We start from the raw sequence: 25906 nt of genomic DNA on the forward strand, positions 1-25906 counted from the left end.
GGCTGGGCACTCCCTTAGAGATAGGGTGAGGAGCTCAGCCATCCGGGAGGGGCTCGGAGTAGAGCCGCTGCTCCTCCACATCTATAGGAGCCAGTTGAGGTGGCTCGGGCATCTATACCGGATCCCTCCTGGACGCCTTCCTCGGGAGGTGTTCCAGGCACGTCCCACCGGGACCTCCAAGACACGCTTGAGGGACTATGTCTCTTGGCTGGCCTGGAAACGCCTTGGGCTCCCCCCGGAGGAGCTGGAGGAGGTGTCTGGGGAGAGCGACGTCTGGGTGTCTCTGCTGAGTCTGCTGCCCTCGTGACCTGGTTCCGGATAAGCAGAAGACGACGAGTACGAGTACCTTTATGCAAATCCAAAGGATAGACTGATCCTCACCAGAACTTGGTACCCATGGGAAAACTGTCCCTAGAACGATAGTTCTCAACTTTTCCTGGCTCTTGAAAACACATTTTCTGTCCATATCATGGTGGACACAGACAAACTTTAATACACAACAGACAGATAAACACAACCTAATGAAAAGCCTAAAGGCTTGTTATCTCTTAACAACACAGAAGAGCAGAGAGAGGAGCAGTGGGGGATTGAGTGGCTATGGAGACAGAAATACACTGGACAATGGTTAAAGTGAGACAGAAAGGAGATAAGAGAAAAAAAATAAGGATTTCGTGGAGTGCTGCAATAAAAAGTAGAGAGAACCATCAACATGGGCGAGTGATCACAAGCCCTCACAGTACTCCCTTACCCACTCACCTCCACACCACCCACTGCAAATTCATAAGAAAGCCATCCTCTGCTCTCTGCTCTGCTCCCCTCACGGCATCCCCCTCTAAAACCAGCAGCCTTTCTGCTCCTTTAGCCCTGTGAAGTGAGCTGCTGGAGCTATGACAGCCCCAAAAAAGCTGGTGCTGCCATGAGGGCTAACAGAGTGTGCTGTGCATATGCATTGTGCATGTGAGCCTACAACATGCAAAGACGTGTGTGTGTGTGTGTGTGTGTGTGTGTGTGGAAATTCATGTGACAGGTATGAATACAGATAGTGGAGTCCCACTGGCTCAGTTGTCAGCATCCTGTTCTGTTAGTAACACCTCCCTGCCCTCCTCTCACTGCAGAGGATGCTGAGGAAACGGAAGCCACTGTGGGCCTGACATTTAACAACTGACAAAGAGTGTTCACATTTAATGGCTAAATGTTAACTGCCATAATAGCCCCACTTCACTCGATTAGTGGGGACAAAGCTTTAGGCCCCTGGTAGTTTCCACCTCTTCATTGATTTCCCTGGCAGAGCAGGAATCTCAACGCTGACCCAATTGCAGAATTGACGATAAAGCTTTTGAGTCGTGTTAATAGAACTTGCTGCTCTGCTAATTTTGGCATCCCCTGCTCATTCTTAACTGAGGAGTTACTGTGGGCAACACTTTGTAATTAGTAAAAAATGATCATTTGAACTTGAAGCTTAACTTTTATCCCAAAGTATTTGTCTAAATTGGCCAAATAAATCAGAATTTACATCATTTCTGCACTAACTTCTACCTTTAATTTATCTGATCTGCATTGTTGATACATAAAGGATTTGTCTAAAAAGGCTTGTAATACTTTCTCTGACATATACAGTGCCTTTAAAAAGTATTCCTACCCCTTGAACCTTTTCACATTTTATCACATTATAACTGCACCACAGTGCTTTGGGATTTTATGACACACAAAAACAAAGTAGTGCATACATGCGAGGTGGAGGGAGAGAGGTGTATGGTTATGTCAGAAAAAAATAACTGAAAAGTGCACTGTATTTAGATTTAGCCTCCTTCCGAAACCGCACATCATTTAAACTTCAGAATTTTATTTGTATAGTCTTTGGAAAACCTTGTGTCATTTTTCTTGCACTGCACAATTGTGAAGTGCTTAATTAAATACTTAAAATTTGGGTTTTTATATGACAAAATATAAAAAAAGTTCAAGGGGTAAGGCATTGTAATATGGTATATTTTCATGATTTTTTTTTTCACCTAAAGACATATTAAGCGGAGTTAAGATGGAATACATTTTAACATGTATATCAACCTAATTGGTTGACACGTCAGTAGGGTTTCTGATACTCAAATGTGCTCCACGAATGCAGTGAGTGACAGCTCCGCCTAGGCATCAAGGCAGGAGGCAGAGAATTTATTGTGATTTCAGTGCCTCCTGCAGACTGACACGTTGATTCTTGACTTTAAAATGCTGCTGGCAGTTGCACTGTAGCTCCATCAGTCTATTTGCACCCTCATTTTTAATTCATCCCACTGCAGTTACCGCTCTGCGAGTGTTACATATTAAAAGTTTTCTGCTGTTGCTTGATCAAAGTTGAGTGCTCAGACTTCATTGTGTTGAACTGACAGGACCTTTAGAGAGCTGTGCATAAACAAACACCTGCAAACGTCAATGAACTGAAGCATTGTTGGAAAGCAGTGTGTGCCAAAATTTCTTCACAATGTGAGAGACTGATATGGAAAACAATTACTTCAGATTATTGGTGCTAAAAGTGGTTCTAGAAGCTACTGAATCATAAGATGGTCAAACTTGATAGATTTGCATAAAGTTTCATTTGATGAAGTAATGTTATTGTTGGGACATTGCTGCAGCATTTGGGTAACAGTGTTGCAAATGTGTATATAATGTTTATGGCAATTAAGGTTTGTGAACGCAATGCCCAGGAATTTTAATGACATATCCAACAAAATTGTGGAAGTCTGACTCAGCTGGAGATCAGCTAAAGTATCATATGCTTGGGACGGGAATACTGAATACTGTTTTATTTATCTAAGGAAACAAATCTTCCTACCGCATTAAAATGCAAGGAAGATATACAATAATCTGAGTAGGGTTTTGCTGGTTCTACTTAATGGTAAAACTTAGCTAATAGGTCACATACTGGACCCTAAAGCAGGAAATACGAATCCCAACTTTAATTTAAGCAGTCATTTTAACCTGGAAAGACTCACAAAGAGAATACAGTGATGCAATTAGGAAAGTTTATTGGTGAATGTTTATTTCTTTGGCGCTCGGACACCAGTGGAAGACGTGAATTGTGAGAATGACATGCGCTTGAATGATCATCTTAGGGTTAGATCTAGAGATGTCTTCCCCCCTGGGATCCAACCCTGGTGGTGGAGTGGAGGCCTGAGGAGATTTGGAAGGAGTTTCAAGGCCAAATGGTGGAGATCAGGTGGAGGAGGGTCAAAGTTCAGCTGCAGAACGGAGGGATCCATGGATAAAGATCTTTTAAAGCGGAGCCTTGAAGGATGATTGGCCGGGGAGAAATGCAGACTTGACGCTGATTGGTGGAGCAGAGCAGCATGGAGGAGTAATTACTCGAAGCTGGAGGTGATGGTGAGTCTTCCATGTTGAATTTTCGTTTAAACTCCATATGTCAGAAATCCTATGATTTTCAACCTATTTTATCAGCTGATATCAGAGTATTTGAGTTGGGCATATTTTCGGTAAGAGACACGATGCACAACAAGAAAAAAGCTGCTTTATTTTTCCTTTCTGGCTTTAAATGGCTAAAACGCTATTTTTTCATTTTTATTATTTGACCTCCTCATTTTATTCACAGAGCAGATTGCTTTAGTTACTGCCAATGCAAACATACCCATCAAGTCCAGCTGATGAGCACTTTGCATTTCTTTTGGGATAATTTGGAACCAATGTGGATAGTTTTAATGCACAGCAACAGACCAGAAAGACAGTGGAATGATTCCTTTTTTTACTCATTCACTTCTAGATAAAAAACTAATAAAAAAGTCTATCAAAGTGTATATGTAGAACATGCAGTTTATGTAAATATTTTCTGTGCTAATTTGTGATACAATGTTGCAATCAAAATGAAATGCTTGTGCTTCACTGACCATCATCAAAAGAGTATAGCTTTAATAGTAGGTGTTGGTTGTGCACTCCCTCCTAGGAGTATTGTACAGTCAGGATGTGTCTTCTTCACAGGGTTTATTTGTATTAATTCATTTCTGAGAATTTTTATAGACACAGTTTTGATCATTTCTAAATTGCAGAAATTACTTGCAACAATGTTAGGCACAAACTAGAAGTGATAAAGTATACCTTCCAAGTCTTCTTTTTGGTAAACCAGTGGTCCAGCATATTGCTTTTTTCTTCTTAAATATTAAAATCATAACCATCTTTCAGGAAACAATAAATATTAAGCAATAACTGCACCTCACAAACAGCACTGGTGTTTAAGAACTGGGTGCCTTCAATTGCTTTTAATTTACATAAATATACCCATGTAATGGTAAATGTTATCCCCCATGAATGTTTTGTTGTAATTTTGTGTCACTAAGAGTAATGGCAGCACACTTTAAGAACCAGAAATACCTGTGTACGCATTCTGAGAAGTAGTAAAATTTTGAATCAAATTGAGAAACTATTTTCTATGTAAATATGCTTGACTTTTAACTATGTTAAAAGAAGCTGATTTGAAGTTTAGCCTGTTAGCCAAAAATGTCAGTCACATATGTTTATCATATTAGAACCCTAAGCTGCTGCGATATTATCTCTTATCTTGCTGTTGTTTTGAAAAACACATGAGCAAGGAGGATTTTCTTGAACAAATTCTGTCATGTTTCTAAGTGTGTTGCTTTTTGATGCATTTCTATTCTGAATACTGTTTGTATACTAGGATCAGTGGGGTGGATTCCATAGTGCTCTGCTGTGCAATGACTGGGTGCATTAGGTCAGCGCCTGGACTTCCTCCCTACATTGAAGGATCAACTCAACATGTAGGATTTAAATTTTCAATGATCCATGAGTGTCCCCAAAGATTATCTGAATTAGGTAGACAGTAAGTGATGCCATAGGTTTCACTTTAATTTTCAAGCGTCCATTAGCCAGTTGTATGGATAGTGTAGTTTGATTAACAGGTCCTTGCTATCATTTTTTAGTCACAGTTGCATTGATTCTGAAGCGGTGCTACAAATTATGTGTGAGAGTCGCAATATTTCAACATTTCCAAAAAAGCATATGGATTCATATCGTCCAATGCATTTCAAACAAAGGCTGACACCCAATGGTATGACAAGGGTATTATACAGCTAATATGCTGCAAAACTAGTTTTCATATGCTTTCAAATCCCAGTAAATATACACCTCTTATTAGTTAATAATGCTAATTTCCAGCCTAGCTTGCAAATTAAATTAGTGTTTTCTTGCTAAGGATATGTCCATTTCTTGATTTTCTTGTTTTATGAATTAAAAAAATTCATGCTGTGAATAAAGATGGAGTTGGAAGTGCACTTACAAAGCAACTTTAGTTTAATGAAATGATTCACACGGAGAGTCTTTTCAAGTGTGTTATTTAGCTATTGTAGCACTACCCCACTATGTTCCTCAGCTACAGAGCAGATCTGCAGAATTAAAGCCAATTCTCTGTAGAAAGCTACCACATCCTTTCCATTCCATCATGTGGAACTTAGAAGGACAGCTTTAAATACTGCAAGGTACATTTGCTATAAATTAGAAAAAAACGGAGAAAAAAACAATGATTAAAATAATAGTCTGAATGATACTATTTTAATCCCCCACACTGTATTGGAAAATCCCTTTAAAATGCACTAAAACAAAAACAAATAAAAAAGACTGTACCAGTATTCAGAGCTATAATGAGCCATCTCTATTAATTTAACAAGAGCATCCATTTTTACCCGCACGGTGTCGATTCTTTGTATGAATTAGTTTTGCCATCATTATCATTTGTACATTGTTAAAATGACTATGCTTGTTGCTTTATCCATATTTTATTTCAGATAATGAGTAAAACCAAATCAATGTGTTTTGAAATGGTTGGAATGAATAGCTGCAATAAAAAAAAAGATTCAATATCATTCTGCATTGGATGGCTCCAAACGTGTGTGCAGCAAGCACATCCCATGCATTCCTGTACAGATTGTTTCTATCCAGTATGCCGGTAAGTATAACTCTTTATCTCATAACTCACAATCAAACCCCAAGACAGCAAAGGCCAAGTTGTTACTTGATGTGTCATCGCCTCTCCTATTTGACAAATGTGTCGAGATAGTCTCAGCAGTGGTGCAGAAGGGCAAGAGGTTGAGATGGACTCCATAACCAGTTCATTGTGGAAAATGATAGACAGTGAACCCACTGTGGACTCTTGTGACCCTGTGTGTTAGAAGGCAATGAGATAACCATTCTATTGAGAGAGCAGAGCTGTTTTTCTGCTGTTCTGTCACAGCAAAGCCAAATGGACACCCCAGGTTAAACGATAGTTCTTCCTGAAAAATCAAAAATTGGCATTTGCATGGTAAGTTACATTGAATTAATATAATAAAAAGGCTATTTCTTTTCTTCTCAGCAGTTGATCGACATACCAACCAGTCCATTTGCAGGCTGTTGAAAAGCAGACTTCCTTTTGAGGGGAGGTGGAGGGCGAGGAACAGGCAGAGGAGGAAGAGGAGGGTCCGTATATCGTAAGCAAGGATAAGCACAGATTTATCTGATGTCTTCTTAAGATAAAAGAAGTAACATCATCAAAACTGCGTTTATCCGTGCCTTTATAGACCAGCCCTCCTCTCCACTGAGACGGACATAGCCAGAGAGCACACGCACGGCAAAGGTTAGCACATTAACTCCAGCATCAGGACATCACAAAGAAACTGAAGCAGTTTAAAACATACATTTCAGAGGGCACAGATTAGAACAGAGTGAAATGAGACTAGTGAGCTTCTAAGGCACAGCACAATAATAAGACTAACACAATGTGGGCCGGCTGCAACAAACATGAGGAGGTGCAGACAACTCATCTTTACCTACAGTACGTGGTAATGTTTGGCTTTTTGTATTTCCCATAACTTCCATCCAATCTGTGCTCTTCGAGTGTTTCACATAGTTAACAAATGGAAAACAGAGCAGCAGAAACCACGTCTATACAGTGTTGAAAACAGGCCCACATGAGCACACAAGTGTTTAGAGCAAAACTACGAAAGGGTGTTACGGTACAATGTTATTAATTCACAGCTTTGCTGCACTTTTAATTGAATTTACACATCATTTTAGCATGAGAGACACAAAGGTGCGATTGTTTTGACAGCACCGAAGCTACTGTCTACAAACACCTGTACTCTGTTTTATTACTTTTCCTTGTACTAAACAAGAACAAAGGAAATGATTTGTTTCAGTAAAGAAGTGCTTCATATTTAGAATATATCAACAATTGTAAAATTTTAGTCCAGGAGCAAACTGAAGTTTGACAAAAACCAGCACTAACCCTGCACAAATGCTTAACACCATTTTTGTAAAATAATAAGAATGTGAGTGTGTGTCACTCAGTTGTGAAAATTATTGTTACTGAACACAGTCCATGTTTCCATGCAGAAAATAAATCTTAAAAAACACTGTCTACCCAGGAGGCAGCCATTTGTTAATTTTGCACATACCACTTCTGAGTTTTCTGGCCAAAAGCTTATCTCAGGTGGAAAAAAAGATGGTGGGCAAAGGTTTTGCCACTGAGTCCCCATTTTATCATATATTTAAGGTAAACGGACAGTATGGTGTGGGTGACAGGCATATATGATTGAATTGTTATTTATTGTTTTACATTTAATTGTGTTTGAAATTAAGTCTTATGTAACAAAATGGTAAATATGTCTCACTTCCATTTCTTTATCAATTCCTGACATCAGAAGTTTAGTTTTATTTAAACAATAGTCATTTCCTTTGCACTTGGGCTGATTTATTTTAAAAAATCTGTTTATTTTGCTGACATACAACTTTTTAACTTGTTTTTTGTATTTTACTTGTTATTTTTTATTTCTGCAAAAAAGTGCTTGTAGTTTCCAGAGAGAATATTGAAACAAACAAAACTTGTGAAAGTCGATCAGAACAGTGTGTGGACAGTTAATAAATTATACATATTAGCTCATGGGTTAGGGATTTGTTTTAGCATTGATGTATGTTTAAAATCCAGCTATTTGAATGGTAAAAATCAATCATTCGTTTGTACCGTTACACCCCTGAATCCTGCACATACAAACCGGACTGTACACATGAATTTATCACACAGACAGGAGAGCTAAATGTCAAAGGGAGAATACACAGGTTAGATAAATACAGTAGATAGAGGTCAATGGGAAGGCACTGCACTATGATTAACACTGAGGTGTGAGCTGCCTCCAAACACTGTCTCTGCCACAGATGCTGCTGCTGAACATTAACAGGCTCATAGAGCAAATCCAAACAACAGAAAGTGGTTTGAGGCAACTATGACCCTTAAACAGAAAACAGCCATCCCTACCATGGTGACTCTGGGAGCGGACCGGCCAATGTTTTTCCCCTAGAAAACAGAACCCAGGGGTAATTGATTAGACTGTGCTACTTGAATGGTAGTACCACAAAATGCAATCACACTGAGCTACTAGAAGTCACTGTGGTTGCATTGCATTGCAGAAAAATTGTTTTATTCAAAACATCAGTTTTGCTGACATAGTCGATTTGTGTGAGGAGTCCATCTTTAGATAATAGCACAAGCTATTAATGAGTTTAATGTTATTATAATTAACCCTTTTAAATCTTTAAACAGTACCCACTGGCTACAGGAACAGATTTCTGAACATGCTGAATGCAGGAGGCAGCTAGAGATGAGCACAATTTTAGAGTTTGTTATTGATTCTGTGGCATTTTATCTTCCCATCAACTACTGGCAGATCCCATCTGACACTGCGACACAAGGTATCAGCTATTACTACTAAAGCGCAGGGGGATGACAGAAAGGAGTCAGGGTTTTGAGATGAAAAGAGAGAAATGGGGTGAGAGGAGAGGAGGAGAGGAAAATGAGTAAAAGAAAGGCAAGGAGTCACTGCTGTTCCCCACACCCTGACACCACAGGGCTCCAGCCATGCGGTACTTTGATCCATCACTATTGATTTACCATCAGCCTCTCATCGCCATTGCCTCCCACACAGCAACAAGGATGTGCTCCCAAGATGTGGCTTAGAAAAAACATGCACACCAGTTTTGACCTTAAACCTATAAACCAAATTAACCATTATATCATGGGTTACATCTATGATAAGTTTTGCTAGAGATGCATTGCTAAATGAAAATTGCCTATTGTTTTTTTCATTTAGGCAAACTTCACTCTGACAGTTGACAGACAAGTAAATAAATCCAAAAGTACATTCCTACCACAAACAAATTTTTATTAAAAATGATTTTAATTTATCTCTGTTATGTACAGAATGAATAAAGTTGTCCTAATACCAAACTTTAATTATTTGGTGACTGAACAAGTCTGACATGCTCTTCTTTACACCTTGTTTTTAACATTTTGTAATGCAGGTTTGTTGAACCTGGTCCTTGGCCAAACTGGAGTCATATTCTAACCAATAAAAACAGTTTACTAATGTTTTACAGATTAATGAGTAGTTTCTGCAAAGACTATCTCCAGGAAGTGGAAAGATTGAATTGGCCTATTATACAAACCTCAAAGGCATCAAAAGAAAGACATTTGGGGGTTGAGCAGCAGAGCTGAGTATGCAGGTGGCACCCAAGAAAACATACCAGATTCAATCTGCCAATGCCAAACAACCTATTCTGCTACTGACTTTTGGTTGATTTCATTTGTTTAATGAGATGATTAAAGTTTGAAGAAACAAGACATAATTGTAATTTATTCATTTAACAAATAAGTGCCTCAGTAATGTGTGGGAGAACCATACACAAACACAGCCACCTGGCACCTCCTACTCATGCTGGTTACAAGTTGGGTCACACTCTGCTGTTGGATGTGATCACTTTCTTAAAGCAGCCTCTGTTACAAGACGATCCAAAAGGTGTTTAGTGAGGTTGAGGTCAGGTGTGCAAATTTTGACGGTAGTGTCTGAGGAACCCCGCTTTGTGTTGTCATTTTGGAGGATAGAGTTGAGGCCCAAATAGTGGAGATATGGGATTGCCACTGCTTGCAAAATCATCAATCTGTCTATAAAGAGGTCAAGCTCTGTTTTTCTAGTGAGGCAGATGCCTCCGCACACCATCTCACTACCTCCACCAAAAGCATCATTTGGCATCGTTACACTGGGGCTGGTTAAACAACATTTCTTTAATGGTTCTATAAAACCCCCTATAAGAACCCCATTTGATTTTTCACTGCCACAGAGCACACTTGGTGCAAATACATTATATCAATATTCCTGTAAAAGGTTGATCCTTTCTCTGTTTGATTCTAAGCCTCTGTAGAGGATCCCAGGTCAGGTTATCAACACAAATCACTGTGTTTTTCTGGATACCCATGCAAACACCAGTCTAATTTCTCAACACTGTTTTAGGAACATGCGAACAGTATTTACAAACTACAAATTGGTATTGGCCTTTAAATCCCGATCAGTGCATCTATAGTAGGACAATCCTGCAAGTTACATTCTTGTCAGAGTATTTGTTAGTCAATGACAAAAAACTAATAGTGAGAGGCTGAGATATCAAGAGCTGACATATTCAAAGGAGGTTGTTTTTTCTCTTTGGAATGTTTTCCTCAGAGAAGAAACTCTTCTTTCCTTGGCTCCATACATTCAGTAACTGATGCCTTACGCTGTATGACCATAGTGAACTCTGTGAGCTCCAAACATTTGGAAAATGTGGCTGCTGTAAATCATCAACTTTAGCAACTACAAAAAGTGTCTTCACTTTTATTTGAGGTAATTCAGGGAATTATCCTTCTGACCCAGCAGGAGCAACCGCAAAAAAAAAAAAACCTTCATATTTGTGGTCCATCAAACACTGATTTGCTGATCTTACTGTTTTTGGACTTTTTATTAGGAAGCATATTGTAATAACATATGCTGATGCCTAAGCTTTGCCGACATAACATTATACATCACAGTTGATAAAGGACGCTATATTTTTAACCAGAAATATGTAAAGTTGATGAGTGATACAGAAAGATTCAGACTGCCCCCCTCGACAAGCAAACAATTGTTTCACAATAGTCAGGCACCAATGTGAATGTTCAATACTTTTCACAGTGCAGAGGAAAGACATAAATCAGAGGCTTCAGAATGACTTACAGTAGGGGGACAACACTTCTAAAAAGACCTTAAAGATGGCTACAAATACAATACAATACAAAACAAATACCTGGTAGCTTAGCAGGGAATGGCATCTGTTGTGTTTGCTAACTTGAATGGGCCTGTGTTTTCAAGTGCAATTCTTACACCTCCAATTATTCAGCAGGAGCAATTCTGACAATAAAGGGGAGAAATTGTAGAATTTTAGATGATTCACCACTTTAAAGAAGGACAGCTCCAAGCAAAAAGCTGAGAAGTGGAGACTACAGACCCCAGGGCCAATCTACCTGCTAGGATCCCCAGCCTCAGCTTTTTCAAGTATTTGCAACCTAAAATGTCTTGGATTTTCTGCAGCAGACAATGATATATTCGCAATATCATTTCAAATGCTGATGCCTAATCAATGATGTGGAGCCCGCTGGCTCATATATGAGATGCTAATATAGTAATGTACAAAACCAAGGGTAAGTCTTCAGGAACCAAGTTCAGAAGCAAGAACTGTGCTTTAAAACTTTGCTGTTTGTTTTCACCGATAGTCTTTATGAGTAAGTACATAAAGTAGAATTTACACACAGAAAAGTAAGCATATTTTGCTAAAACTCTTGATCTAGTGTCAGTGTTTGAGTTTCATTGATACTACTGAGTATTTCAATGACATGAAGGCTACATGATGGTAATACTGACTCCAGGGGCTGCTGCCAGACTGTGATGTATGTTGCAATAAAGCTAAATGTTTTTTTATGACTGCAAGACTTCACATAGTCTTGCGTTTCATATTAACACAATGTAGCGCATGTAACTCTCATAAATCTCATAAAAACCTACTTGCTAATGATGCGGGTGCAGCCCGGGAGTCGAAACCACATTCAAACCAAATGTTCATTAATTCATTGCTGCAAATGGATCATCGTAATGTGATAACTTTGAGCTTTCAGTGTACCATGGAAAAGAGCTGTTAGGTTTCTGAGTTCACTGTTTTGCAGCTTTGTTCCTCAGCAGAAAGAGATGTAGGAACCCAGTGGTGTGTGGTTGTCAGGCTGTTAATGTCTGGTTTAGTCATTTTGACATTATTTTTCATGAGTTTACAACCTCATGCGCCATCATGTGTAGTATGTCAACATGAACTGACAGAAAATCATGCCTAGATTGTTAACTAAATTGTAAATTTTGGTATGACAGCATGCCACACATTTGCACTGCTATCATGGGTTTTCACAGAAAAGCATGTACTGAGGTAGGAAATTAAGGCGTAGACCTCAGCTTAGTTTTTCTAGTACAAGGCTCCTGTGGTTTCTGTTTTCGACTTTAAAAAAATTCCTGATTCTGCCCAACTCTTAAAACTCATTAAAATTTTATATAGTTACAGCTTTCCATAGATTTTTTAAATGACTCTACATACGTTATGTAGTGGTGTAGTCATGATTTTATTGCTGAATCATGCTATGTTGGGTTATGTCTTCATTTTAAAACAAACTTGTGTTCTAGCTCCATTTCAAAGCCCCGTTTAGCAATAGCTAAATAATCCACACACCTGTCCTGAAAAAAATTTTTTATAATTTATTATTCAAAACTAAAACACAGTTCTATCAGGATGTGACATTTTGGACTTTGTTTGTGGTTTTGTGTTTTGTTTTGCAAGATGTTTCTTGTTTGAGGGTTTATATTCATGTTTATTGCTTTCTGTGTTCTGACTGTTCTGGTTTCTTTTTGCCTCCCAGTGTGTTCTCCTCTCGTCATTAGTTTTCCTCTTTTAGTTGTTAATTACTCAGTTTTTGTCCCCTTTACATTCATTGTCCCTCTTAGCTCTGTTTCCTCTAATGTATCTTTATTCTCCAGTCCCTCCTTTTATAGGTTAGCTTTAGTTACTGTTACTTTTATTCTAGTCCTTATTTCCTCTGCTTCATTCTCAGTTTGTTCTATCAGTGTTTACTTTTGCAGTCAGAGTTTCTTTATGGTCTCCTTTTGCTTAGGCCTTAGGTTCTTGTTATTATTATGTTCCTTCCAGTTCCTCTGTTTCCTTTGCCTCTTAGTTATTCTAGATTTCTTATGTTTTGGTTATTTTATCTTAGTCTATTGTTCTGCTTAGGTCTATGTTTCTCTTTATTGTTTATTGTTTCCACCTGTCCCTTCTGCCTCCTTGTCCCACCTGTTCCATGTTTCTTGATTACCCGCCTTTGTCCTCGTTCTGTATATTAGTTAGTTTGGTTCTTGTGTTCAAGGCTGGTTCACCTTCCCTGCGCCAAGTTCCCTTTGTTTCTTGTGCTCTGTTAGACCTGGACTCCTAAACTCTCTGTTTTATCCTGCCTGCCTACCTGTGAGTTTAGCCTTTGTTTTGATTTAAATAAACCATCGTACTGCCTCGCCATGCCGACTTCTCGCCTGCATCTGCACTTTGGTCCACAACAAAAACCTCAACATATGACAAGTTATTTCTCATGTGCTACCCTGGTTGTGACTTTCTTCAATTCAGGGGCACCTCAAGAACTACAAGTGTGTTGGAGAAGTGATGCATCTGAAAGTTATAGGATAGTAGCTCTTGAGCACTGGACTTGGGCACCCCTGCTTTAATAAATCAGTGTGTCACTGTGCACCACCGTGTTTCATTTAGTGCGCTGCTAATTGCTGTGCATTAGCATATTAACAAATTAACAGGTCTGAGGACTGAAACGCTCAGTAATTGTGGCAAAACACCAGACACCATTATTGTGCAGTAGTGTGAATGTGTCATTTATGTTACACATACACATACACCAGGGATATATGCTCACCAATTCCCAACTGCCACCCTGCTGGGTGTGTTGGAATTGGTATCAGTCCCTTAGAACCCTGCTTACATAACAACGCTGCCAACACCAGCCCACGTCGGTCTCCATATTAGATGATGGCATCTTAAACAGCTTTTTGACTATGTTGCATCTCGCTTTACATAATGGAGATGAGGCCAAATGTGAATGAACATATAAGAATGATGTGTGCATGATATAAAACATAACAGTATATAGTAAAAACGGATTAAATTGCTTATGTTCATTGGAGAAGGAATGAAGCTGCTCAGCCAACTTTAGAGGACTCATTTGAAGCTGCTTGTGCAGCAGTTTGGGGTATGGTCCCTGTATATTTAAAAGAAACGATGTGACATTTTCATGCTTAACTGGTTCAGGGGTTGAGACCATAAAGCAAGAAAGCCGATCGTGACATGATTAACAAAAGAGGAGTACAAAGTTGCTGCAGTTTACCAGTCTTCTAGAAGGGGGGAGAAAAAAGCTTTCTTCATTAACTCTCCATCTCATCCAGCAATCCCCTAAGCTCAGATAGAGTAGGGCGAGCAAGCAAGGGAAAGATTAAGAGAGAGAGAGTGAGAGCAAGGATTCGATAAAGAGGAGAGTCTAATTTCATCGCTTCACACACTGCTGGATGATCAAAGTACAAAATGCTGCTTTAAATTCCAAGAATCATATCTCATCTTCTGTCTACAAGCTCATTTTAGAGAATTATGCTGCAGGACAGTGGAGGAAAAAAGAAACAGCACAAATTAAACCTCCAAACGTCGGCTTGACAACTACAAAATATTTCTTGCAAATTTTTATAGCAGCATTTGACCCACAATAGATTTTGTAAGCAGGTTAGGAGGACATTAGCATCTGCCCAAAGGTGTTTCTAAGTGAGATAAATTCCAGTAGTCAAGTTTCCAAAAAGAGCACAAAAAGCTCATATTTGCTAAACAGAAATTATTTGTGCTCACTTCTCACACTTTACTGTTGTACAAAAAACTATATAAAGCCATGACTATTATCAACAGGTAACTGAGACATGCCAACTAGAACTGGTTGGTTTCTGGGTTGAGGAATCTTCGCACAGAATCAATAATAACAAGTCTGAGGTCTCCATTGTACACAAGGCAAATTAGGGGAATCATGGAAAAAACTATGGACTCAGATAACTTGGCTGAATCTATTCACTTGGTCGAGTTAGCAGGCTCTATAGGAGCATTTTATGGTTGAAAATATCTCTACACAAGGTCTAAATTATCAGTAGACATTTTTGGTAAAATATATAAATATTTGGTCTAAAAGTAAAATTTTTAAAATGTCTAAAATCAGGATGTTATATGTTTATTGAACAAACGTAACTCCTGAAAAATCGCTACTTCGTGCCTGTGTTACAAGGGCAATTCTATGATGGTGGCACTCTATGAGAGTTTATTAGTTCTGGTTGGAAATTAAAATTCATGCTTTTTAATGCATTTTGCTTTTCTGAAAACAAACTGAACTTTGTCTCTCAGGTCTCAAATCCAGAAAGCTCCAGCGGACTTCAGCAAATAACCTCTAAATCTCAAACTTTCATCGACGGTGTTTCCATTTGTCAGGGTAGCACAAATATGTAACTAATGTAATGTGTTTACCATTATTTTCTTAGTCTGGACTTTAACATAAAATTACAGAGGAGGGATTTTACAAAGCAGTGCAGCCTCCTCCATTTTTTGCAACTCATTTTCCTATTTGGTGTATTTCTGTGCTAGATTCACAAAGTAGATTGTAATAAATACATGCAGGAGAAATTCCATCCATGGGGACTAGCAGATGGTTGCCATTTGCACCTATTGTTGTATAAGGTCACAGTTCTCTTCTCTTCAGCTACAGACACAATTAAAGTCATTGTACTCGTACTCTTCCGCTTATCCGGGACCAGGTCAAGGGGGCAGCAGACTCAGCAGAGACGCCCAGACGTCCCTCTCCCCAGCTCCTCCGGGTGGAACCCAAGGCGTTCCCAGGCCAGCCGAGAGACATCGTCCCTCCAGCGTGTCCTGGACACCTGGGCCTCCTCCCAGTGGGACGTGCCTGGAACACCTCCCGAGGAAGGCGTCCAGGAGGCATCCGGTATAGATGCCCGAGCCACCTCAACTGGCTCCTCTCGATGTGGAGGAGCAGCGGCTCTACTCCAAGCCCCTCCCGGATGGCCAAGCTCCTCACCCTATCTCTAAGTGAGTGCCCGGCCACCCTACGGAGGAAGCTCATTTCAGCTGCTTGTATCTGGGATCTCGTTTTTTCGGTCATGACCCAAAGTTCATGGCCATAGGTGAGGGTAGGAACGTAGACTGACTGGTAAATCGAGAGCTTCGCTTTTCGGCTCAACTCTCTCTTCACCACAGCGGAACGACACAGCACCCCCATTACTGTGGCAGCCGCACCGATCCATCTGTCGATCTCCCGCTCCATTTTTCCCCCACTCGTAAACAAGACCCCGAGATACTTAAACTCTTCCACTTGAGGAGGGAACTCCCCTCCAACCTGAAGAGGACAAGCCACCCTTTTCCGGTCGAGTACCATGGCCTCGGACTTGGAGGAGCTGATCTTCATCCCAGCCGCTTCACACTCAGCTGCGAACCGCTACAGTGCATGCTGTAGGTCTTGGCTAGAGGGGGCCAGCAGGACCACGTCATCTGCAAAAAGAAGAGACGAAATCCACTGGTCCCCAAACCAGACCCCATCTGGCTCTTGGCTGCGTCTAGAAATCCTGTCCATAAAGTTATGAACAGGACCGGTGACAAAGGGCAGCCCTGCCAGAGCAGAGTCCAACATGCACCGGGAACAGGTCCGACTTAGTGCCAGCATTAAACTCCTGCTACGCTTGTACAGGGACCGGATGGCCCCTAATAAAGGGCCCCCGATTCCATACTCCTGGAGCACCCCCCACAGGGCATCACGAGGGACACAGTCGAATGCCTTCTCCAGGTCCACAAAACACATGTGAACCGGTTGGGCAAACTCCCATGAACCCTCGAGCACCCTGTAGAGGGTATAGAGCTCGTCCTGTCTTCCACGGCCAGGACGAAAACCACACTGCTCCTCCTAAACCCGAGGTTCGACTATCGGCCGGACTCTCCTGTCCAATACCCTGGCGTAGGCCTTACCAGGGAGGCTTCGGAGTGTGATCCCCCTGTAGTTGGAACACACCCTCCGGTCACCCTTCTTATCTAGGGGGACCACCACCCCAGTCTGCCAATCCAAAGGCACTGTCACCGTCCGCCACGCAATGTTGAAGAAGCGTATCAACCATGACAGCCCCACAACATCCAGAGATTTGAGGTTCTCAGGGCGGATCTCATCCACCCCCGAAGCCTTGCCACCGCGGAGATTTTTAACCACCTCGGTGATTTCAGCCTGGGTGATGAAAGAGTCCAACCCCAAGACCCCAACCTCTGTTTCCACCAAGGCATGCGTGATGGCAGGATTGAGGAGATCCTCGAAGTACTCCTTCCACCGCCCGATAATGTCCTCAGTCGAGGTCAGCATCCTCCCACCCCCACTATAAACAGTGTTGGCAAAGCACTGCTTCCCCCTCCTGAGGCGCCGGACGGTTTGCCAGAATCGCTTCAAGGCCAACCGGTAGTCCTTCTCCATGGCCTCACCAAACTCCTCCCAAGCAACACGCTTGGCCTCACGGTACCCGTCAGCCGCCTCAGGAGTCCCACAAGCCAACCGCAGCCGAGAGGACTCCTTCTTCAGCTTGACAGCATCCCTTACTGTGAGTGACCACCACCGGGTTCTGGGATTGCCACCGCGACAGGCACCGCAGACCCTACGGCCGCAGCTATGGGCAGCAGCATCGACAATAGATGCAGAGAACATGGTCCACTCGGACTCTATGTCTCCAACATCCTCCGAGATCTGGTCAAAGCTCTCCCGGAGGTGGAAGTTGAATACATCCCTGGCCGAGGGCTCCGCCAGGCGTTGCCAGCAGACCCTCACTATGCGCTTGGGCCTGCCAAGTCTGTCCGGCTTTCTCCTCCTCCAGCAGATCCAACTCACCACCAGGTGGTGATCAGTGGACAGTTCAGCCCCTCTCTTCACCCGAGTTTCCAAAACATGCGGCCGAAGGTCTGATGATACGACAACAAAGTCGATCATCAACCTCCTGCCTAGGGTGTCCTGGTGCCAAGTGCACCGATGGACACCCTTATGTTTGAACATGGTGTTCATTATGGACAATCCGTGACTAGCACAGAAGTCCAATAACAAAACACCACATCACGCCTCTCCAGGTGTCACTGTCGTTTCCCACGTGGGCGTTGATGTCCCCCAGCAGAATAATGGAGTCCCCGAGAGGGGCTCTCTCCAGCACCCCTGACAGGGACACCAAGAAGGCCGGGTACTCCGCACTACCGCTTGGCCCGTAGGCCGAGACAACAGTCAGAGACCTATCCCTAACCCGAAGGCGGAGGGATACGACCCTCTTATCCACTGGGGTAAACACCAACACGAGATGGCTGAGCTGGGGGGCAACAAGCGAAACCACACCGCTCCAAGGAAACTCACTTCAAAACTTCTGCATGTGCCTTTAACCATAATCTTCAGTAAGAGGGTTTGCACATGGTGGTTTTGACTGGTGCACTCTAATGAAGATGCGATATATGTTCTAACACAGAAACCAACCGAATAGGTAACTGTACAATATCATAAAAACATTGTTAGCCTTCTCTTCAAACAATGCAACCAAGACAAAACTGTAGTGTAAATTCCCTATACATCTGAATAAGCTCAAGAGACAGAGTCAGAGCTTACTCAATTAGTTTGGGTATTGTCTAATGCCACCAATTGAATGAGGCCACCGTTTTAGAAGTCAATGCCCGCTTAGCAGTAACGTTCACATTAAACCAGTCCGCTAAAGTACATGGCGTTTTAGTGGACAGCACCTGATCCCAGTACAGCAGAGTTCTGCACTGAGGTGTGACCGTCCTGAAAGCGATCCTCCCCAGCTCCACTAATGCTTCATGTTTTCATGCAGCTAGCGCGTGTCAGCCACACATACCTGCACACCAGTGTGCGCATCCATCCACGCAGTACTCCTCCAGCTCCCAATTCAACAGCACACTCAGGCTCGACAGGGGCTCTAGTCTCCACTCATTACAGCCAGTTAAACTTAAACTCATTAACAATAAAGCCATAACAATAGTGAGCACAAAAGCAGAAGGTGTAGGAGGACTGCCTTCACACGAAGGGAGAAAAAAGAAAGAAATGTAGAGCTATTTTAGAATCAACTGTCAGTCATTTGCTGAGATAAAGGCTTCTTTATCACTGCATAGGGGACAGGAGCTCACTGTTGCATTTTAATTACCATATTGCTCAAATTTTCAAAAGTGAACATAAGTATGCAATGCTATTACTGTAAAGACCTGCCTTTGTGAATAGAAATGTGTTCCACAAAAGACAGCAGAGAGAGCTGAATTAAAGCCTTGACATACTCATTGAAATTAGCTTTTTGTACTGCTCTTTGTACTGGAGGGAATATTGGTCACCTTTCCAGGCATCTGTGATTTTGCTTTGACTTTTGATTGTTTTCTTTTTTTCTAGTTCCATATGTTATGTATATGTGTATTTCCGTTTCCTATTTAGGAAATTAACCAAAGCCTTCAAAGGTGTGCAGTCTCCCTAGATGGGGCACAACATGTGTATCCTGCTTGAACAGCTGCCAAAACGCACAAAAGCTGATAGCACTTGACAAGGTGTGTTCAATTTGTTCCAGATGCAAGGTGTGAGTGAGACACATCTGAATATTGTCTGGAACCATTTAGTCCACCCCGGGTCCCTATTGATACGTCAATCATCCTGTTAAATCCAGTAAGTCTTGAGAGTGGAACTGTGGCCCAAGGATGCTGCTCTTCTTTGTCGTGTTTTAATTGCTGTTGGCACTGCACACCATGAATCATGGTAATGAGTTAATGAAGTCGTTGAGATTTAGTGAGCAGCCGAGGGCGAAGGACTTCCAGCCGGGAATAATGCACCGTTCAATGTGGCTTTATTAACATTTCAAAAAAGTGCCAGTGGTCACATCAGCTGAACAATCACGACTATTGTGATTAATTTCCTGCCGGTTCAATAAGGAGGGCAATGTGGAAGTAAGCTTTGGAAAGAGTTTTATGGCACCATAAGTTGGCATTTTAATATTTTATCATGATTGGAAGGAAAGTAAATAGTCTTCTCATTTAGTCAACTTTTCTTTTTTCAGTGAACACACACTACATCCAAAGATGTTAGAAACTATCTTGCATTTCCAAGTATTAATAACACAGAACTAATGCAGCTTTTCAGTCATGCTACCAGCAAGCTGTAGTTACTACATAGGGAGTCTGTCAGTCATACACGTAATCCTCCTGTTTGCTCCAAAAAGTAAGGGGATTACTACTGCCAAGTCTCCGCAGCAATGTTCATCAACATATTTGCCGAAAGCACAGAAATATATATGTTGCACACAGTTCTGTCAAACTCATGCAAGTATTGATGCAGCCTTAAAGGTATCCTTTTGCTCAAAATGGTGACATAAGATGTGTCATAATGTTTGAAAATACATTGTGTTTTTTGCTGTTGAGCAAATGCTAAATTAAGCAGAATTTTGTTATTTCAAGATATATCACATAATTAGATATAAACTTAGGTATCATACAAATTAGTGGCATTTGGCATAACTGGGCATGATAGTACTTTTTCAGGTGTGTGAACTATTTTATTGATGCTGCTATTCAGAGCTTTGAAGTTGTGGTTCTGACCAGTCATGACAGTATTTCAAATACAACTCAATACAGTAACATCACAATTGCATGTCATCCAAACTCTGACCTTTAGATGGTGGCAAAGTGCTTCAAATATGATCTTTGGTATGTGTAGAAAATGTATCAACAGGGCTTTAGACTGCATTAAGACCAGAAGCAATGGATGTTTATGGATAATCATAAAAGGGCAAAACAACTCACAATGTAGGTTCAGCCATTCTTTTCTTACCTGTTATATATAGATCCATCAGTGTTGGTGATAAAACTACCCATGGCCCAAGTCCAGTAATCTGTTCTGTCGCAGCAGAGTTCAGCAACATGCATTCAATGTGAGTCAAATGTGAGAGTTCTGTCCCTTCAATTGAGGTACTGACTGGTGATTGAGTAGTTTCATTCTTTATGCCACCAATGGGTCAAAGATTTAAACGTACCAAAGAATTCAAGGATTTCCTTTAAAAAAGGGGCAAATGATAACAAAAGTTAAAAAGACCAAACTAATAATGCTAGATTACCGACAAATGTATGAAGTACTTCTCCTTTAATTATGTAAATATCTGCCACTTTGGATACTATAGCAACACCAAAAGGTTAAACCTACCAGTTCCCATATAGTTGTTGGTATGAGAAACTCTAGCATCTGGGTTTTTAGGTCCCATCAAAAGAAGGCCGCTTGAGAGCCTCACAGAATTATTGTGCCCCAGATGTACAAAGACGATGTTCAAATAGTATGTGTTTCCTTGTTAATAAGGCAGGTGTCTGTTAGTATACCAAGAGAAATCCCACAACCACCAGGGAAACGGTCTGAAAAAAAACACACCTTCACCCACAGACCTTTTTCCACATTGCTACTCTCTATCTGTTTTCTGGGGGCTGTGGATGTGTGAATTCTGTCTACAGGTAAACCATTCCTGCCCTCAGCTAAATGTCCAGCATAAACTGCTGTTTTGAAAAAAAACTGTGGAAATTGCTAATTATTGTACTCAGTGACTAAGCTAGCAACTTTTAACAACATCAGCCAATAATGCAATACATTGCATTAATGGCTTTCGTACTTTATTTTGTAAATTAATAGTTTAACCCAATGTTACTTTACCCTAATAAAACCTTTTTATTATAAAATGTTCAATTTACTTGAAGGACAGATCTTGAAATGTGTGTCAGACCCAGTAAACTGTTCCTAGTTATTGTGCTATATGACCCAGTTCATGAAAATAAATAACACAACCTAATAACAATGCATTTCTCAGTATATATTATTAAACTTGATAGTAACTTGATTATTAATAGAGGTTTTGTAGTAATATGTGTTTGCCAGATCTAATAAACTATGAATTGCTCCAAATTGCAAACAAGGTTGTTTTTACTGCAGCTATGAGCACTTGGAAGGCAGCCATATTTGATTTTAAAGGTTGGATTGGAAAATATTAATATTAATTCTGACTTTGAGGAGTATTGCTGTTGTTGTTTTCTGCCTGGGATTGGTGGTTTATTAGAAAATCTAACACATTTTTTGACTTGCTACTGGGTCTTATGTACATACCAAGATCTGAGTTTTGGCTTCCAATGTAATTGGAGCAGATTCAAACTTAAATGTTTTATCAATATAAATCAACACTAGTGGTGGATCAGAAGTTTCAGACTACATTAATGGGAACCACAACCATAGAGATATTGGAAAGGAAATTATCTGAAATAGAAATAGGGCTGGCACTAACTTTGAAAAAGCACCAGTAAGGAGTATTTTATTCAAAAGCTTAGATTAGAACTAGAGATGCACAATATTTAAGATCGCAGTGATCATCAAAATATCACTGTGAACAATAGTATGATCACAAAAAACTCATCAGATGCAATATTTGGTATATTTCAAGTGTCAGGCATTCACACTCTGTATATCATGAATATACAGCAGGTATAAAGGTATAATAAGTTGATTAAAACATCAATGTTTTTCTCAGTAAATGTATTTCTAATATTCCTAAACATGAAATTCACACCAGATGTTGGCAACAACCAAGTCAACAGCCAGGTTTAGACACACGGAATAGGCATTGAACACGTGAAGAAAAGGATGTGCAAAAAAGCATAGACAGCCTGGAAATCACCCGAAGACTCTTCACAAAAAAGTCTTACCATTGCAAAACATAATGGCAATGACTACAGCTGCATTTATAAACTTCTGCATGTTCCAAGCATTGCTGAAGATATAATCCAGATTTCCGACAGATGAGTCAAAAGAATAATCCAAAGAATTGTTCAAAACCTATCGAGCACTAACATGGAGCTTCATAAGGCCTGAAAATAGCAGGTACAGTTTTCTCCTAGAAAACAATTGGTAATGCAATCAGCTGCAGCAACCTTGATGCACACTCACTGTGCAAGACTCCTCTGCTGAAGAAAATGAATGTTGAAACTTGCCTAAAGTTTGCTAGGGAACATTTGATCAGCGAAATACTAGTAGAGTATAGACTGCTAAGATGAGGCAAAAGCTGAACTTTTGTCATTGCATTGAGACATGTTTAGAGGAAGAATAGTTCTGCAAATCCTCCCCAAAAAATACACTAAAAGTGAAGATTGCAGGCAGAGACAGCATGGTGAGAGCTTTTTCACAGCATATGTTACTGACAGACTGTATACTGTACATTTTAATTAAGGATGATTAATTAAGGATGTACAAATGTACCAGGTGTCAAAATAAGGTGAGATCTTTCCATGTAATCCTTGCGACATTTAGTAACTGCTCACAGTTAACTCCATAAAAGTTACAATAAATATCCTTATATCCTTATGTGTAATCCATGCAGTAATTATTAAAACACACAGTTGAAGCAGTGGGGAGTGAAACAAGCATGTTCTCATATTCTGGAGCTGAGAGACTGGAGAGGCCTGTGTGGAGCCACATATTATCTGCCACATGTTATCTGTCTTATCTTTTGCAAAAATATATACAAGTATATCCAAAGAAATGATGTATGATGATTTTATATTCTTTCACATGTATTGAGTAAAATTAGTAGTCTTTGATTAACAAGTTAAAAGATGTATGATTGAAATGTGGTTAAGAACTGAGAATTAGAGAAAAAACATTAAGGTTTGACATTCTCAATCAGCTATATATGAAAGAAATATAACATTAATCATTTGTAAAGCATGAATAAAAAGAATGAAGTGATGGTTTTACAACTGTGTTTTAAAGTGAATGCTTTAAGCTGAAGAATGAAATGTGTAATACTATGTAGAGTTTAAAACTGAGCAGATTAGGGAAAAAAACTGTAGGATGACAAGGAGTGACGAGAGCCAGCTGCATGCTGACAGCGACGGGAGGATGCGACTACAGACCAACGTGGCTATTATTGACATCTCCAAGGCTGAGAAGCAGAATCAGTAGGTCACAATGACCATGACTAAAGTATTGAGCAATAATCAAGAAACTGAGCTGAATACGTTGCGCAATAACTAAGAAGCCTAATAAGGGTGAAGGCATCAAGCGCTATAAAAACAATGCTGAGAGCAGAAACGGGGTTGTTTCCTCGCAGAAAACCAGCGAACAAGATCGGACGGAGAAAATAAACTTGGATGGAAAAGGAACAGAGACACAGCCCCAGTGATCGACTGCATTAAAAAGAGGATAAACCCGTGAGCCCAAAAAGGACTGTGCCTCAAAATTAAGAATCTGATTTAATCTAAAGCCTTTTTATCCAGACAACAGAAGTGAACTTGATCGGTGAACAGCTGATTGCTCTAAGTTTCAGGCTTCTGGAAGTCCTGAATCAACCTCATTTATGTCTCCAGGTTTCCTTCAACTCTTCAGCCTCTGGAAACTACTGTCTTCGGAGACAAATAACAACAAAGATCCCGTTTAACCATCAAAGCCTGGAGCATCAGTACCTGCCATTTAAAGGAAGAAAACTGAAGATTAAGTCATATTCCCTTCAAGAAACCACTCGTTGTTACCAGAAGAATTTTTCTCCATCAGGTGCATGGATGAGCCTCCGTCTTCAAAGCCTCTCCAAACCCACTAGTTTCAGCATCAGGGAAAGACAGGTTGAGTTGATTGATTCATTTCTATTATTGAAATTATTTTGTGTTGCCGAATTTAAGCTGTTACTGACCCCTGCAAAAGCGTTACTAATTAAAGAAATTCTAGTTAAATCATGGACATTCAGTTATTTGAGTCACTGTATTGTTGGTTTTTCATTGGTGGTAAAAAGTCTTGTTGCCTGGTTCTAAGATATTTTAGGAGGTTTTTATAGGTTGCCTTAGTCAAGTTTGTTAAAACAGTGCCCTTGGGGCTCGTGCTGAGCTACTAAAATTAACCTAGCCCATATACCAAGAGCCAGTAGTAAAATTAGGGAATGAGCAGCCGTGAACAAAAGTGACTGTCGAAGGTGTGGATGACTGCAATAGGCTACTCGGTCACCCGGACCTCCAGTTGAAGAAGGGCGAGACTTTTAGATGAAGGCTCTCAGAGGCTAGGCGAGTCATTTCCCGACACCAGCTTAAACAGAACTTTCAGTAAACCTGCTTAGTAAGACCTTTCAGGTTTAGGGAAGTCCGGACCCGTTAGATGGAGAGCTAGATTGAGCAATCCCTTTAGACATAGGTAAGTAGGAGGGAGGGGTTAGCTCATCGGACATCAAAACAGGACATTCATGACAAGAATCTGTACATTAAATGAGTGTGGATTTCCAAGAAAGACAATAGTTTTAAACACACCGCCAAGTAGATGTAATCTTTTTGAGAGAAAGAAAGTATGCCACACCGACCCAGTTAATCACCTGACTTGTATCTAATTAAAAACCAATGGAAATGACTGAAGACCAGATTTAATACAAAAGACCCTATTTGTAAATAGTTTGTGTGGAAGAATGTTTCAAATCACACCAGAGCAATGCATGTGACTAGTGTTTCCGTACAGGAGGCATCTTAAAGTTGTCATAACTAAAAAGGCTTTTTCACAAAGCATTTCAGTATATATGTTACTGATGTCTGGTGTAAATTTCATGTCAATACAAATATTTAAAATAATCTATCAAGGAAAATATTGATGTATTTAATACTTAATTTCCCCGCCTTATTTGGCCTCATAACTGTCCCTAATACCCTCCTTGGATGTACATCTCTAGTGGCTGAGATGCTAAAACTAACAGAAAGTGTCGGGGACATTGTGTAATGTCCAGAAATAAAAGTGTTTGAAAATGTTTGTTAATCATGATCAACAAAAGTATTGCAGTACTCCAGATTTTGAAATGTTCTTTAGTTCTAGTGTTGTAGAGCAGGACAGAAAAAAACA

General features: G+C 40.4%; 1 protein-coding gene across 11 annotated transcripts in view; it reads right to left on the bottom strand.

Annotated features, from left to right (window-relative positions):
• The window catches only part of LOC124875241 (protein shisa-6), a 96457-nt gene that overhangs the window by 27514 nt on the left and 43037 nt on the right, over nt 1–25906 (bottom strand). For 5 of the 11 annotated variants that reach the window (XM_047377267.1, XM_047377266.1, XM_047377263.1 and 2 more), the window contains exon 5: nt 8303–8341. The exons of the other annotated variants lie outside the window; for them this stretch is intronic. In XM_047377267.1, the coding sequence (XP_047233223.1) occupies nt 8303–8341 (39 nt within the window). The remainder of the gene's footprint in view (nt 1–8302; nt 8342–25906) is intronic. 11 annotated transcript variants of the gene reach the window in all.

Source organism: Girardinichthys multiradiatus, chromosome 10 (genome assembly GCF_021462225.1).
Source record: "Girardinichthys multiradiatus isolate DD_20200921_A chromosome 10, DD_fGirMul_XY1, whole genome shotgun sequence".
NCBI lineage: Eukaryota > Metazoa > Chordata > Actinopteri > Cyprinodontiformes > Goodeidae > Girardinichthys > Girardinichthys multiradiatus.